The sequence below is a fragment of the Schistocerca nitens genome, chromosome 11, assembly GCF_023898315.1.
Source record: "Schistocerca nitens isolate TAMUIC-IGC-003100 chromosome 11, iqSchNite1.1, whole genome shotgun sequence".
Taxonomy (NCBI): domain Eukaryota; kingdom Metazoa; phylum Arthropoda; class Insecta; order Orthoptera; family Acrididae; genus Schistocerca; species Schistocerca nitens.
Genome location: NC_064624.1, coordinates 28864834 through 28877155, shown reverse-complemented (window position 1 = coordinate 28877155; position 12322 = coordinate 28864834). Strand labels below are relative to the sequence as shown.

Sequence of the window (12322 nt, the reverse complement as noted above, 5' to 3'; positions counted from 1 at the left end):
TTTTTGTATTATTTTTTCTATTGATATTTTCAAATATTTATGGCTGCTTTGAATAAGGTTAGTTTTACTAGTGTGGTCATTTTGTCTTTAACTGCTGTACAGTTGTTCATAGTATTTCAACTAATCCTTACAACTGCTAAAAAATATCGTCACATTAATACAATAACTAGTTTACTCGACCTTTTGCATCTTTGGTCGTCACTATTACTCTTCCCTCTGTTACAGCTAGGGATCTCTCAGGATTTACTGTTGGATCACAAACTCACTTCAACAAATGTGTGAATATTATGTCAGTGAGCATTTCTCTGCAGGCAATAGCTATCTTGAATTGTACAGGTCTTCCTTAGTAAGAACTGCCAATGGTAGGATACCTGTAATGCCTGAGGCAGATATCTTGAACTACACAACTCTAATACCTAAACTTCATACACAGAAATATTTATGTTGTCTGTGTGTGACTGTAACACTGTTTATATTGGCAACAACGTTTGGTTTGCATTTTTTCCCCATTCTTTCTGATTTTGTCCTGTTTATGCTATAAAGAGTGAAAAAATCAGGGGCGTTTGTTTGATTTCAGAGCTCTCCAGTAGTATCAATTTGTTAGTTATGAGTTCCAGAGGAAAATATGATGGAATTTATTCTATAGAATTTGCAGTCTCTTGCTTGTATGTATAACAAAAGTCTTCCAAAATACCGTAGCTTTGAAATCAAATTTCGACACTTTATTTCTTTTTCCTGTTACCTTCACTTGCTGTGGATGCAGGGTGGAATTTTTTTTAAAATTTTTGCCAAGCTGCAGAGTAAGGGAAGTTTGAAATACAGGATACACACTTTGTTTCTGTTCTTCTGTAAGTAGCCTTGATTCTTCATGTTTCCTGAGTGAGAAACCACTTAAATCAGCTACATTCCCCATACTTTCCTCACCAGTGACACAATCATGACTCACACTCGCCATCGGATATCTCTCCTATTTTGGAATACCAACCAACATCTGGTGATCAATCAGATGAAGAGCCACAAAAATGAGCAAATGTTAATTTGAGGCAATTAAAGGCAACAGATGGTAACAAGGTTCAGAGCTATTGTAGACAGCCAATGAAGGTGAAATTGCTGATGTGCACCCCTTTAAAGAACAGAATTTAGAGACATAGGACAAACACTTTCAAGGACAAGCAACGCCATAAAAATATATAAACATTGAGAACACAGGGTTATAAATGTTTTCAAAATCAGATACCAGTGCAAAGAATTCTACATTTCACCCAGGGAATTCCATTTTCCAGGAGTTTACATGAAAGATCCATGTTGAGACAACTGCAGAAGTAAATGTCATGAAGTTTTTCCATTCAGAAAGGCTGGAAATTTTTTAAAGATATTACAAATTAGAGATGCATGAGAGAAAAATAGGCTTTATTTTCAGTAATTCAGGCAAGATCTTTAGAAAAAGCTAGCACATGAGCGAACTTAAAAAGGAACTTCACTGTTATGTTCCACTTGCTATGAACAACAGTATGAATCCAAGTCTGTAACACCATGTTGCTGAATAAACTTGCAATCTGTTAAGTTGTTGCGGTTATAGTGATAAACAAAAGAGCTTTCGAAAACACAAGTGAAGAAGGCAGAAGAACAATCATCTAAGGAAAGTGAGTTCACCAGAAATTTGGGATGGTGTTAGGAATCAAGCTGAAAGTTTTTCAGTGGCTCAGTCTTACTACTTTCACTCTGGAAAAACAAATAAAATTTTTAAGATTGTCACTTAACATCACACTCATGTGCTCCCTGTACAAATCTGTGCATACAGTCCATATTTACAAGAAGGTAGTTTCAGAGGATTATAGTCTCATCATCTGAAAAAAAGATCAGCGAGGTCTGTATATGGCCTAGAAAACCGCTATGGTCAATAAAGATGCACTTACACCTGATTATAATGCACACCTTTTATAAAAAGACTGGGATCGAGATGAGAAGAAACAAAAGGTGGAGTGAGCCCAAAACTTATGAACGACTTTGATAAGCTGAAAACTTCTGTTTCCAGCAACTTTTGTTGACAACAACTCAGCCTATCAACGATGCTTTGTTTCATATGCAGCGACCGATTTTTTAAAATTTTACAGACAATGCCATAAAGTCAAAATAAGAAGACTGTTTCATGTGCTCGGAAATAAAAGGAAAACGAGGAAGATGGCAAGCTGTTTGTATGGATGCTGAAGTCTCTACCTACAATGGTAAAGCTCATTTTAGCGATTGCTGTGCAGGACAGAATCTAAACAAATTTGTTGCTGCAACATGCTCGACTGCTATTTAGGAAATATTTAACCTAGAATTAATCAAACACTGGAAAATCTAACTTAGAACTCATTGATTTAAAATTTATGTTTATTCATCACATTGAAATGGAATGTATCTCATTGCATTTGGCAGTCACTACAGAATTTTAAAAGAGTTGGTAAAAGTGAACTGGCCTTCTGACTGGAATACTATAGCTGAATATGCGAGAAGTGGTTGACAAACCTTATATTGTTCATGAAACAACCCGTGAGAAGATAATCAATTGATAATATCATGTGATTTGGTACTTTGCTGTTACGAAAGAAGATGTGAACATGAAACCAGTCACATGGCAAAGACCGAGTGAGGTGGTGCAGTGGTTAACGCACTGAATGCGCAATTGGGAGAACTATGGTTCAAACCAATATCCGACATAGAGATTTAGGTTTTCCGTTACTTCTCTAAATCGCTCCAAGCAGAAGCCAGGATGTTTCATTTTAAACGGCACAGCTTGCTATCTTCCTGCTCCAACCTTAACAAAATCTGAGTTTGTACTCTGTCTCTAATGACCTTGATGTCGATGTGACGTTAAATCCAATCTTCCTTCCTTCTTCGGACGGGAATGTCATAATTCAACGTCCACATGTTATGCGATTTAAAGAAAACTTTGACGAAGTGTTTAGCGTTCATAACTCTAACAAGAAAACAAGAAAAATCAACAAGATCCCTCTGTTAAGCAACTTGCATATGCGCGTGCTTCCTGTAACAAAGGAAAATTACAATGATGTGATGTCCGTGTTCAGATCAGTGTTTCCCACACAGGACAGTGAAGATTTAAAATTCCAAGAAATTTTCAAACAGATTCCTTCAATAACAGCTGTTTTAAGTTATCTAGTTGTTGTACTAAAATAGCGATAAGGATTTACCAAAGGGATAGAATATCCTATGGAATTTAATTTCCGCATTTTGTGTGTTCAGTTTTTCTATGTTTTTTATGTCACAGCCCACGGCATAGTGCTTTGTCTTGTTGCAAGAACTTTGGTTTAGTTGGTTTCAGTGTTTTGTCAGCTGCAACCTTGTTGTTATGCGGGAAGTTGTGTGTGACATTGCCCAGGTAATTTATAAGCGTTTATAAACTGCAAACAAGACTAAGAGAAGGATATTGTTTCGGTAGTAAATTAACATGGTACTTCATTTCTATGACAATAAGTTGAGTTTGATGAGAATAATAGTTCGTGAATATCTTGTGATGACGCTATGGTAGCTATGTTTGTGGCTGATGTCTTATTATTTTTAGTGGGTACATAAGGATGAGATTTTATTCCGTATTTAATTGTGATCACGTCACCTATAGAGTGCTTGGTGACGGTGTGTGAATGTTATAATTTTCTCAGATTATGTTCATACCAACCAAATACCTGAGTTATTAGTGCTTGCTGTTTTTGGCCTGGCCTGTAAAATCGCTACGTGTATCTTCGTAAAAGAAACGGCTGAGATTGTGATGTGTTGCCTGCAGCAGTTCGTCTGTAAAGTGATCGTATACTTACTTAGTGACTGACGATAAAAGGCGGACAGTGAAGTTCAAACATTCGCTATGTTAGTACGGTTATGTTGACTTACTTGGCTGTAATAATGGTTGTGATGATAATTTGCTGTGATGTGATGTAGATATATAGCGGCTCCAGATTTTAGGGCCAACGTAAGGAATTTTTTCGAGTGCCCACATTTACATCATTTCATGGTTTGAGTATGTTCGCATGAAAGGAAATGCTGTAATTCTGTTGCATTGTCTTAGGTTTCATTGTGCTTTGATTACTCGTGTCGTTAGTATTCGTCTAATCATGTATAAATACCAGATTGTTGTAGTATGTGGGTTTTAATGGAGTTCTGTATAAGAATGCTGTAACAGTATTTAGGAACTGTCGAAAGACGAGGCACAAATTAACTGTAATTTCTCTAACAAAAAGCATTACACGTCATCAGAAATCAATAGACCATTCATCACAGTTACAGTTAGTAGGAAGTCGTTTCAGTAAATCAGTTGTGTAAGAGAAAACTCACCAATGTTTAATCTTGATGGTAATCAAGAATGAGAACTTACACTTCGCTGTGTGCAGTCTACAGTACAGATATATGGTTTTCTTTAATAGCAGGTAAAAATTCCAAAATCATGCTTACTGTAAATTGAGTATACATCTGTGAATGAATAGAGGAAGAAAGTTTCAAGGAAATACCCGTGTTGAAAATGCATAGTCATTGATAAACAATCCATATGTCCGGATTTTCATCATGTCCCTTTCACACTGAAATTAACACAGTGAACCAACTGTAGAATGAAATATTTGGTGTTATTCAATAATTTCGCTGCACTATTGACTGCTTTGATTGTCTGTAATACTGATGTTAGTGCATGCACTAAAAAATACACATGTTCCATAATTTTTGCATTAGGACAGTATCCATAAACTAGTGTTACGAAGGAGCAGTTGCAACTGTAACTACTCTTTTTGCAGTGCATGTTAGCTTATGATTGTTCTCACTCTTCATGACATGTGAAATGTGAATGAGTTTATATCACTGAACACACTTTTCCTCAGGCACTTTGAATCTGTTTCCTGTGTACTCACCCATCTACTGCACCCAATAGATGAGTGAAAATACTGCCTTTGAGCTATGCCTAATGCTAACAACAAAAACTGAGTACAACTGTTGTTATGTGATTGCTTTTTTTTTTTTTTTCAGACTGTAGAACTGAAGCCATGGACCAAGAGCCAACTAAGTGGATAAAAAAAGAGGAAATGGATGAAGTACAAACTGAGTTACGCTTCACGGTAAGTGACTTACTTGTATTTCTTAGCAATGTTTCATTAATTTCTGTGTGCAGTATGGTGCATTTTGCCCAGTGCATTGAAATAAGCCTTGTATTAAATCTCGCATAGAACCGAGCACGAGTTTCAGTTTAATATTCAGTAAACATTGAAAATTTTTAATGCACAACCCAATTATACTGATAAAGTGGTTGCCATAAAGTGGGTATATTCTGCTCTGATACGTTTCTTTTAAATGACAACCTTAATGTGCAGCTTAAGAGTAACTATGACTTTAGTGAATGTTAGCAGTGCCATGAAATTTATAAATTGTGTGGGTGACGTTAATGCATTATTGCAGTGTAGGATTGGGGTTGTTTGGGTGAGGAGAAGGGAAGGAAGTTGGCCATGCCCTTTCAAAGGAACAATCCCGGCATTTGCATGGAGCGATTTAGGGAAATCAAGGGAAACCTACATCAGAATGGCCGGAAGCAGGATTGAACCATCGTCCTTCTGAATGTGAGTCCAGTGTGCTAACCACTGCGCCACCTTGCTCTGTTTCTGTTATTGCAGTGTATCATGGAATGGAATGATAATTGTAATTTAGTTATTAATGATGTAAAATAAATTATTTGTAAATAATTTTGAAGTGACATTTGCATGGTCACTAATCTGTGAAGTACATTTTGTAGTACTATTAACATTAGGTGTTGACTTCGAATATGTGAACGAAGTATAAGTAGAACTGTCAGCAGTAAATTTGCATTTCAGACAAATATCACATGGAAGCATAAACTGTTACACAGCCTGTAGATGCAGAATGAATTTGTATGTTGGCAGCAAAGTTTAGATGAAGCCATGGGGTTACACATTAAATATTGACAGGTTTGTTCATAACCACTTTCTGTGTTTGCTGCATATTGTTAGTGAAACTGACAGAATGTTAGTTATTGGTGTAAATAATCTTACATATATGTGTCACTTAAAATCTGACGCAGTGCAACCATTAGTTGGATACTCAGCTATCAGAAGGCAAACAAATTCACTTGATGCCACTAGTATTTTTATTCTGCTAACCAGAATTGAGGGTCGTGACATAATCATGCGAACTACTTGTGAACTGTGTGTGCTGAACAAATCTGTTTCAACATCCATCTTGGGTGCAATTCCAGAAGTACTGTGATAGCATTAATGCAGAATTTGCATTTTAATATATGCGAGTGCTTCATTATCATTCGTACAAACTTTGTGAACAGCTTGCAATTGAATTGACAATCAGTATCACAACAGTAATCCTAAACAATCATTGTGAGGAAATGACAGTAAAGTAAATATACTAAATATTAATAAATACAGTAAGAGAGTGGGTAGACCCAACATAGTTCAGGCTTAGGATTTGACCCCTGACGTAAAGATGGTTTGGCATATAGAATGATAAGTATGCACAACACATAGTGTGCGAATGAAATTCAGATTGAACAGTCATTGAACTTGATTCTGAATCTGAGAACTATTCAAAGGCTACAAGGTTAAAATGTGGTGCTAGCTCCCTTGAAATATTGGTTGTGGTGAGACTGCTCCATAGTGCAGCTCAAGGCCTAGCCTAGGTTGAAAGGTGGCAGTGTGGGTGTGTGCTGACAAAGCCTAGAAATGTGAAAGCCAAATAAGGGATGTGGTAACAGATTGACCAGTAGCACAGCTGAATGTTTACAAAAAAATCCAAATGATGCCCAGAATGGAACTTTTACCCACAAGAAGTCTTCTCTTACGTTTTGTGCTGTGTTAGTTGATGGACTGAACTTCCCTGTCACCTTAAGAGATGCACGTAGACATTATATCAGTTGAAGGCCACCTTCTTTGCCAAATTAATTAAAACTTAATTTTTATTTTGTGTATATTTTGGGAATGAGGACTTGCTGGAAAGTAATGGCTCAAAATTTTTATTTTAAAATTATCGAAGCATTTTAATTAAAACAAACTTTATTAACATTTTACATCTTTGTCCTTCATGTTTATATATTTGTTTCAAACATAGTCACCGTGGCACTGAAAGCCTTTCTCCCAATGAGACACCAGGTTGTTGGTGTCATCACTGTGGAATGTTTGACTTTATTGGCAGACCCACGACCCACATCATCACCTCTGCTCACACCAATTCATCACTAACAAAGTTAAGTCCTCGAAGGTGGTAATTAGGTTTTGGAAAATGTTCAAAATTCATTGGGTCCAGCTGGGACACTATGGAGGATGGTCAATAATAATGAATCAAACAGGTTAGGCATACAAGAGCAAAAAAAAAAAAAAAAAAAAAAGAAAATTGCATGGTATGGTAGTGCTGTGCTGAAGGAGAGAGTGCTCCACGTGTGGGTGAACTATTTGAATTTGTGTTCTGTTTTCTGGGGGTTTTCTCATGTGCCAACACAGTTAAATAACACTCACCCATGTTACACTCTGTAATTCAGAACTCTCCAGCAGGAGGATTGTGTCAGGGAAGTGGAAACATTGACAGAGTAATAAGCATGACACGTAATATTTTAACTGATGTTAAGAACAGAATAAAAATTTTGGAGGCATTATTTCCCAGTACACCTTCGTAATAAATTGATGCATTTGGCAATTGCCTCCAATGTTGTGTAATGTTTCGTTTGGCATTACCCAGCATCCATTTGAAAGTCATAATACTAAATCCAAATACACATCAGCCAAAACATTATTACCAACAATCTGCTATCGATATAAACTCATCCAGGCAATAGCGCCTCACCTTGTCTGCTGATCAGACACACACATGGTGCATGGAGTATCAGTGAGCATGCTGTCTGCGTGTAAAATGGGGATGCACACAATCTATCTGAATTTGGCTGAGAGCAAATTTTGATGGCCTGAAGTCTTGGCATGAGCATTTTGGAAGCTGCAAAGGTTTTTGGGTGTTTGAAGACTATTGTGGCAGTTGTCTTCAACACATGTCAAAACAAAGGTGGAACCATGTCCAGACATTATGGGGTTAACCAAACATCCCTCATGACAGATGGTAGACATCATAGGCTGGGCAGACTGGTAAAACAAGACAGGCAGCAAACTGTGGTGTTACTAACATCAGACATTAATGCTGGGCAAAGTACAAGTGTGTCTGAATGCACAATGCTCCAGACACTTCTAATGTTGAGTCTGTGCAGCAGATGACCCACAAATGCATGAGTGTTAATGCCATGCCATCGACAACTACATCTGAAATAGGCATGTAGCTGTTTGTGCTGGATGTTGGCTCAATGGCAAAGCACTGCATGATCTGATGAATCTTGATACCTTCATCAAACTTTTGGGAGGGTGCATTTCCATCACCCACAGGGAAAAACCTCCTTTACTCCTGTACTGGCAGGACTTCCATTATACTCTGGGAAACAGCCATGTGGGTACCCGTGGGACAAGTGGAGCTCGTGTGAGGAACTGTCAGAAAAGGAGTATTGTAAACTAGTTGCAAACCACAGCCACCCCTTACGTTTTTGTTGTGATCTTCAGTCCTGAGACTGGTTTGATGCAGCTCTCCTTGCTACTCTATCCTGTGCAAGCTTCAACTCTGAGTAACTACTGCAACCTACATTCTCCTGAATCTGTTTAGTGTATTTGTGCATTGGTTTCCATCTACTATTTTTATCCTCTGCGCTTCCCTTCAGTACTAAATTGATGATCTCTTGATGCCTCAGAATATGTCCTGCCAAGTGTTCCCTTCTTCTAGTCAATTTCTGCCACAAATGTCTCTTCTCTCTTCTGTTCAGTACCTCCTCATGAGTTACATGATCTACCCATCTAATCTTGTCTAAACTGTTTATTGTTCGTGTTTCTCTTCCATACGTGGATACACTCCATAAAAATACTTTCAGAAAAGATATACGGACACTTAAATTTACACCTGATGTTGACAAATTTCTCTTCTTCAGAAACAATTTCCTTGTCATTGCTAGTCTAAATTTCATATTATCACTACTTCGACCATCATCAGTTGTTTTGTTCCCCAAATAGCAAAACTCGTCTACTACTTTAAGTATCTCATTTCCTAATCTAATTCCGTCAGCATCACCTGCTTTAATTCGACTACATTCCATTATCCTTGTTTTGTTTTTGGTGAAGTTCATCTTATACACCCCCCCCCCTTTTTCAAGACACTGTCCATTCTGTTCAGCTGCTCTTCCAGGTCCTTTGCTGTCTCTGACAGAATTGCTATGTCATCGGCAAACCTTAGAGCTTTTATTTCTTCTCCCTGGATTTTAATTCCTACTCCAATTTTGCTATTGTTTCCTTTACTGCTTGCTCAATATACAGATTGAAGAGCACCGGGGATAGGCTATAAGCCTGTCACACTCCCTAAATACTGCTTCCCTTTTGTACCCCTTGACACATATAACTGCCATCTGGTTTCTGTTTTTTTTTTGGTCATCAGTCTACTGACTGGTTTGATGCGGCCCGCCACAAATTCCTTTCCTGTGCTAACCTCTTCATCTCAGAGTAGTACTTGCAACCTACGTCCTCAATTATTTGCTTGACGTATTCCAATCTCTGTCTTCCTCTACAGTTTTTGCCCTCTACAGCTCCCTCTAGTACCATGGAAGTCATTCCCTCATGTCTTAGTATATGTCCTGTCATCTTGTCCCTTCTCCTTATCAGTGTTTTCCACATATTCCTTTCCTCTCCGATTCTGCGTAGAACCTCCGCATTCCTTACCTTATCAGTCCACCTAATTTTCAACATTCGTCTATAGCACCACATCTCAAATGCTTCAATTCTCTTCTGTTCCGGTTTTCCCACATTCCATGTTTCACTACCATACAATACTGTACTCCAGACGTACATCCTCAGAAATTTCTTCCTCAAATTAAGGCCGGTATTTGATATTAGTAGACTTCTCTTGGCCAGAAATGCCTTTTTTGCCATAGCGAGTCTGCTTTTGATGTCCTCCTTGCTCTGTCTGTCACTGGTTATTTTACTGCCTAGGTAGCAGAATTCCTTAACTTCATTGACTTCATGACCATCAATCCTGATGTTAAGTTTCTCGCTGTTCTCATTTCTGCTACTTCTCATTACCTTCGTCTTTCTCCGATTTATTCTCAAACCATACTGTGTACTCATTAGACTGTTCATTCCATTCAGCAGATCATTTAATTCTTCTTCACTTTCACTCAGGATAGCAATGTCATCAGTGAATTGTATCATTGATATCCTTTCACCTTGTATTTTAATTCCACTCCTGAACCTTTCTTTTATTTCCATCATTGCTTCCTTGATGTACAGATTGAAGAGTAGGGGCAAAAGGCTACAGCCTTGTCTTACACCCTTCTTAATACGAGCACTTCGTTCTTGATCGTCCACTCTTATTATTCCCTCTTGGTTGTTGTACATATTGTATATGACCCGTCTCTCCCTATAGCTTACCCCTACTTTTTACAGAATCTCGAACAGCGTGCACCATTTTATATTGTCGAACGCTTTTTCCAGGTCGACAAATCCTATGAAAGTGTCTTGATTTTTCTTTAGCCTTGCTTCCATTATTAGCCGTAACATCAGAATTGCCTCTCTCGTCCCTTTACTTTTCCTAAAGCCAAACTGATCGTCACCTAGCGCATTCTCAATTTTCTTTTCCATTCTTCTGTATATTATTCTTGTAAGCAGCTTCGATGCATGAGCTGTTAAGCTGATTGTGCGATAATTCTCGCACTTGTCAGCTCTTGCTGTCTTCGGAAATGTGTGGATGATGCTTTTCTGAAAGTCAGATGGTATATCGCCAGTCTCATATACTCTACACACCAACGTGAATAGTCGTTTTGTTGCCACTTCCCCAAATGATTTTAGGAATTCTGGTGGAATGTTATCTATCCCTTCTGCCTTATTTGACCGTAAGTCCTCTAAAGCTCTTTTAAATTCCAATTCTAATACTGGATCCCCTATCTCTTCTAAATCGACTCCTGTTTCTTCTTCTATCACATCAGACAAATCTTCACCCTCATAGAGGCTTTCAATGTATTCTTTCCACCTATCTGCTCTCTCCTCTGCATTTAACAGTGGAATTCCCGTTGCACTCTTAATGTTACCACCGTTTCTTTTAATGTCACTAAAGGTTGTTTTGACTTTCCTGTATGCTGAGTCTGTCGTTCCGACAATCATATCTTTTTCGATGTCTTCACATTTTTCCTGCAGCCATTTCGTCTTAGCTTCCCTGCACTTCCTATTTATTTCATTCCTCAGCAACTTGTATTTCTGTATTCCTGATTTTCCCAGAACATGTTTGTACTTCCTCCTTTCATCAATCAACTGAAGTATTTCTTCTGTTACCTATGGTTTCTTCGCAGCTACCTTCTTTGTACCTATGTTTTCCTTCCCAACTTCTGTGATGGCCCTTTTTAGAGATGTCCATTCCTCTTCAACTGTACTGCCTACTGCGCTATTCCTTATTGCTGTATCTATAGCGTTAGAGAACTTCAAACGTATCTCGTCATTCCTTAGTACTTCCGTATCCCACTTCTTTGCGTATTGATTCTTCCTGACTAATGTCTTGAACTTCAGCCTACTCTTCATCACTACTATATTGTGATCTGAGTCTATATCTGCTCCTGGGTATGCCTTACAATCCAGTATCTGATTTCGGAATCTCTGTCTGACCATGATGTAATCTAATTGAAATCTTCCCGTATCTCCCAGCCTTTTCCAAGTATACCTCCTCCTCTTGTGACTCTTGAACAGGGTATTCGCTATTACTAGCTGAAACTTGTTACAGAACTCAATTAGTCTTTCTCCTCTTTCATTCCTTGTCCCAAGCCCATATTCTCCTGTAACCTTTTCTTCTACCCCTTCCCCTACAACTGCATTCCAGTCACCCATGACTATTAAATTTTCGCCCCCCTTTACATACTGCATTACCCTTTCAATATACTCATACACTTTCTCTATCTGTTCATCTTCAGCTTGCGACATCGGCATGTATACCTGAACTATCGTTGTCGGTGTTGGTCTGCTGTCGATTCTGATTAGAACAACACAGTCACTGAACTGTTCACAGTAACACACCCTCTGCCCTACCTTCCTATTCATAACGAATCCTACACCTGTTATACCATTTTCTGCTGCTGTTGATATTACCTGATATTCATCTGACCAGAAATCCTTGTCTTCCTTCCACTTCACTTCACTGACCCCTACTATATCTAGATTGAGCCTTTGCATTTCCCTTTTCAGATTTTATAGTTTCCCTACCACGT

General features: G+C 38.2%; 1 protein-coding gene across 6 annotated transcripts in view; it reads left to right on the top strand.

Annotated features, from left to right (window-relative positions):
- The first annotated feature begins 3324 nt into the window (after window positions 1-3324).
- LOC126213525 (zinc finger protein 729-like) overlaps window positions 3325-12322 on the top strand; it is a 149746-nt gene continuing 140748 nt past the window's right edge. For 5 of the 6 annotated variants that reach the window (XM_049941365.1, XM_049941366.1, XM_049941363.1 and 2 more), the window contains exons 1-2: window positions 3325-3382; window positions 5011-5099. In XM_049941365.1, coding sequence (XP_049797322.1) covers window positions 5028-5099 — 72 coding nt within the window. In that variant the 5' untranslated portion in view covers window positions 3325-3382; window positions 5011-5027. The remainder of the gene's footprint in view (window positions 3383-5010; window positions 5100-12322) is intronic. The other variant, XM_049941364.1, reaches the window with a different exon arrangement.